The following is a 3,847-nucleotide window of genomic DNA, read 5'->3' as shown; positions in this document are numbered from 1 at the left end:
AGAAGCACTAGCTCTAGTCGACGACATAGCTCACTCTCCTCTAACGGACCGGACAATCCTACTGTAGTAATGAAGGAAATCAAGGAAAGCAGTAAAGCATATGAATAGATTTGCTTTCGCCATGAAAGTAGAAAGTTGAACATGTAGGCACACATACTCTTTCGAAGTTTTAATTTCTCCCATATGTACTTGGGCATTACATATGGCTTGTTAATCCGCAAATCTTGTTAAACTCGATTATAAAAGGGTGAGGTTTTCCCTCGAAAAAAATGAAAAATGAAAATCCATCGAATGGTAAGTAGCATTATTGTTATGTCATTTTTATCCAAGGCACAAATGGTCATAACTTTACAAAAAAATGACATTAGTACGTTTTTACTCAAGATATATGTACGTGACTTTTTTAAACATGTAAATATGTCCTTGCTAAAGGTTTCAAAATTGGGTACACCGGAACCTAGGTTCTATTATTTTGCCAAACAATACTGTGGAATGCATTTTTTGATCAAAAGGAAGAAACTAAGTAATCATTACAACAAAAACGCTACCACCACTAACAGGAAACAATTTTACCAAGGAACAAAAGCCTGACACCCTCACCAAACCCCTACTGATCATCAGACTAGGAAAACATCAACAACCAACACACTCAAACTAAAACATAGCAACATAATCCAGGTTTTGCATAAGCACTACTCAACGCACTCCAGACTCAAGACCCATCTTCCAGGCCGGGGAATACTGTAATGCTATAATTGAGTACTTTATATTTGTAATAATTGTTATCTAGCCATCAACATCAATGATTTTATACTTTATGATCAATAAAATGGTAACGGAACACTTTGTTAGTAGTTTTAAGTTTTAACACGAGAATCTCGGGGTGAGTCCAATGGGTGTCGCTTCCACGAGTTGGTGGTGTCCATGTTTTGTCCATATATAGCCTGGTGCGACGAGCAATCTAGAAGAGGTTGTACCTAGCAGTATATGAAGGTAGAATAATTTATTAAATGAGAAAACGTCCTTGTCAAAGCAATGAGAACATAAGAAAAAATATTACTCAAACCATGTCAACAAATAAGACTCATCTCCTTTCCGTGATGGTAACAATGGAGAGGAAAGTCAGTGAGGCAGCGACTACCATTGTGGTGTGGAATCATTTATGCCTGCGAAAAGAGAACATGTCAAAAAGTGAACCAATCTGAGTAACTGCAAAAGAAGAAGAAAACATGCAAAAAGAAGCAGTATCTAGATAGATAATTGATGAGCTTCTAAATCTGCGCCGGGAAAATATGTGTAAAACTAAGAAATCATCTAATTGCGTTGGTGGAAATACTACTGTTTTGATACAACATCTGGTATTGAGTGAACGGGATATTCAAGCTCAAATGCCGTAAAAAAAAAGCTCAAATGCATTTCCCTGTGAAGAGAAAAAACAATAAAATTCTTGAGAAATGATACATTGCAAAGATAAATTTTGCACTGTACATTTATATATAAGAATGAAGTTGCCTGGACCAAAATTAATTGCATAAGTGCACCACAAAGGTTGATTGCAGAGCATAAGTTACCGAAATAATGATTGTAACTAACAACCACACGAATCTTTTTCAGCATTTGTCAAGAAAACTATGTACATATAAGAACTATCTGGTCCAGAAGTGTTTGTGAATTTGAATGGCAATATGTCACACATCTCAAAATCTGATGATAACGAAAGGTCAAAGATAAGGCTCGCTCTCTGATTATTATTTTTGAACAATCTCTAATTTTGGATTGTAGCCGATTTTATTACTTCCATGTAAGCTAAGACATTGGCTAGCCAGATTGCTATATTAAGGCTGGGTAGTGGATCTTCAGCAGAAGTGGAAAGAGAAAGGTCACTAGAATAAAGGTATTGCAGGTCAGACTTACCCCCTGGCGCCACTTTCTCTTCACCTTCCAATTGTTATTATTCTTATACTGATACAGAATTGTGCCTTTGTTCCTGTAGGCATATTTGGTAAAATAATTAGCTCACCAAGTAACACAAAGGACTCTGGTTACAGAACAACAAATTAGGGAGAATAGTTAGCTCACCAAGAAGCACGGTGGCAACAAGAGAAGATATGATAAATGAGGCTGTAAGGCCTCGATAAATCACATCTTGCGATACGTCCATCCGCTGCCTGTAACCATGTGTCAGTATTGAGGCGGCATTCCGCCAAATATACTTCGCGGGGATGAACGATTACAATGGAGTCACCAGCAAGGTTCGGTAAGGCACTACGGCTCACACTTAGAATCCTTTCAGCAATGAACAGAACATTGCCTTCGATACTAGTTACCGGGACGATCCTGTCAAGGATAAGGTCGGAGAGTCTGTAAACCAAGGGGTGCATGAAGAATCCGTCCCTATACCCGATCACCAGGATCTCCGAGTCACATTGTGCCAGGTACTGAGGGGTGGGCATTTTGCCGGCCGGGCATGTGGCAATCAACTTCTTTGATGGCATCGGAGACGAACCTGATGCCATCCCCTCGTGCTCAGGTGGGCTGATCTGGAAAATCTGAGTGTCACCATGAAGAACGGTGTCAAATGTGGGGTTATCCATCATGTATAGCTTGCCTTGGGATGATATAAGCCTCCCAATTGGTGAGAGCCTCCAGCTCGGGACATTCCACCGATGGTCCTTGGAGGTAGCAAAGCCTAACACAGATATGTTATAAAACACGATCAAGACAGTGATGACTGCTCCATCTGCACTGACGCTAACGGAGGTGGCACCGATGTTTCTAAAATACCCCCAGGCTATTTCATTGATGGTTGGGTTGGATCCGGGAGGAGGCACGAGGGTCGCGAGCGGCGGGAGGTCCACAATGTCACCGGTGAAGGGGTTTAGGAGACGGACGGCCGTGTCCTCGTCCCGTTGCAGGAGGAGGAGGCCGTCGACCGAGTCGAGGACGCAGTGGTTCTTGAAAAGCGGGAGCAGGCAACGCACGATGGCGCCGGTGGAGAGGTTGAAGAAGCGGATGTACCCGCGCAGCCTGCCGTGGCCAGGGTACAGGCCGTGGCTCTCCGGCAGCATCATCCACCTACGCGGGTAGAACCGCGGGTCGACAACGCTGCGGCCGCGCGGGCAGACGGAGCATGCCCGCCAGTGGGGGCAGACGGCGCGGAACCGGACGTAGTCCCGGATGTCGCCGGCCAGCGCCCTCCACCCGACCAGACGAACTAAATCCGCGTGCAGGGACGCCCACCCAGAGGCGTCCGAGGCGGGGACGGCGTCGGCTGTGCGTCGAGGGCGCTTGCTGCCGCGCGCATGCGCGGCCGAGGGGCGCTTCCGGTCCATCGGCGATGACGACGCTGGCGCCCAGCAGTCAACCTGCCGGCGATCCAAACTCCAAAGACGGCGTACCGGCGATCTTCGTATCGGCTAACAGCCACGTGAATCGCCGCGGATCCAGCGGGAGACGCAAAAAAAAGGAATGAAAGGATTTTCTGTTTTTTCAGGGGAGCTGAAGCGATTGTTAGGCCGACATCGCGGTCGTGCACCAGGCCCGCGGAAAGGCGGCCCGCGCGCTGGAAGAGCCACAAGGATAAGGTAGAAAGCCCGCGAAAACGTTCTGCCTTTGGCACACCCAAAAGTCCAGGAAAAGTGTTCGCAAGAAAAAGAATGTCCGGGAAAATACAGAATCAAAATCACCTTTCGTCACAGCCATTCAGAAAGGTGTCCAAGCCCTCAACGGAAAAAATCAGAAAGGTGTCCAACTGCAGCCAATCAGGCATTTTTCCCCCTAAAAACTTCAAAGTGCACGCACACCATCTGGGCGAAACGAACGGCCGAACGCGAGCCGCTCGATCAGC

At 45.8% G+C, this 3,847-nt stretch overlaps 1 protein-coding gene across 1 annotated transcript; it reads right to left on the bottom strand.

The window, feature by feature from the left end:
• Positions 1-212: 212 nt before the first annotated feature.
• LOC123185891 (uncharacterized) lies at positions 213-3,432 on the bottom strand. The gene is made up of 4 exons (XM_044597705.1): positions 2,080-3,432; positions 1,915-1,987; positions 1,067-1,166; positions 213-977 (listed from the first exon to the last, which is right to left on the bottom strand). Exons 1-3 carry the CDS (start codon positions 3,330-3,332, stop codon positions 1,161-1,163), a joined length of 1,332 nt encoding a protein of 443 aa, XP_044453640.1. The 5' UTR covers positions 3,333-3,432; the 3' UTR covers positions 213-977; positions 1,067-1,160.
• Between the last annotated feature and the right edge of the window lie 415 nt (positions 3,433-3,847).

Source organism: Triticum aestivum, chromosome 2A (assembly GCF_018294505.1).
Source record: "Triticum aestivum cultivar Chinese Spring chromosome 2A, IWGSC CS RefSeq v2.1, whole genome shotgun sequence".
Lineage (NCBI taxonomy): Eukaryota > Viridiplantae > Streptophyta > Magnoliopsida > Poales > Poaceae > Triticum > Triticum aestivum.
The sequence above is the reverse complement of the archived record's forward strand: the minus strand, read 5'-3'. Positions and strand labels throughout refer to the sequence as shown.

Excerpts from the sequence above, each read along its gene's own strand:
- LOC123185891 (XM_044597705.1), bottom strand. The coding sequence starts at position 3,332 with ATGGACCGGAAGCGCCCCTCGGCCGCGCATGCGCGCGGCAGCAAGCGC. Across the intron at positions 1,988-2,079 it reads TGTTGCCACCGTGCTTCTTG|GAACAAAGGCACAATTCTGT; the intron begins GTGAGCTAACTA and ends ATATGCCTACAG.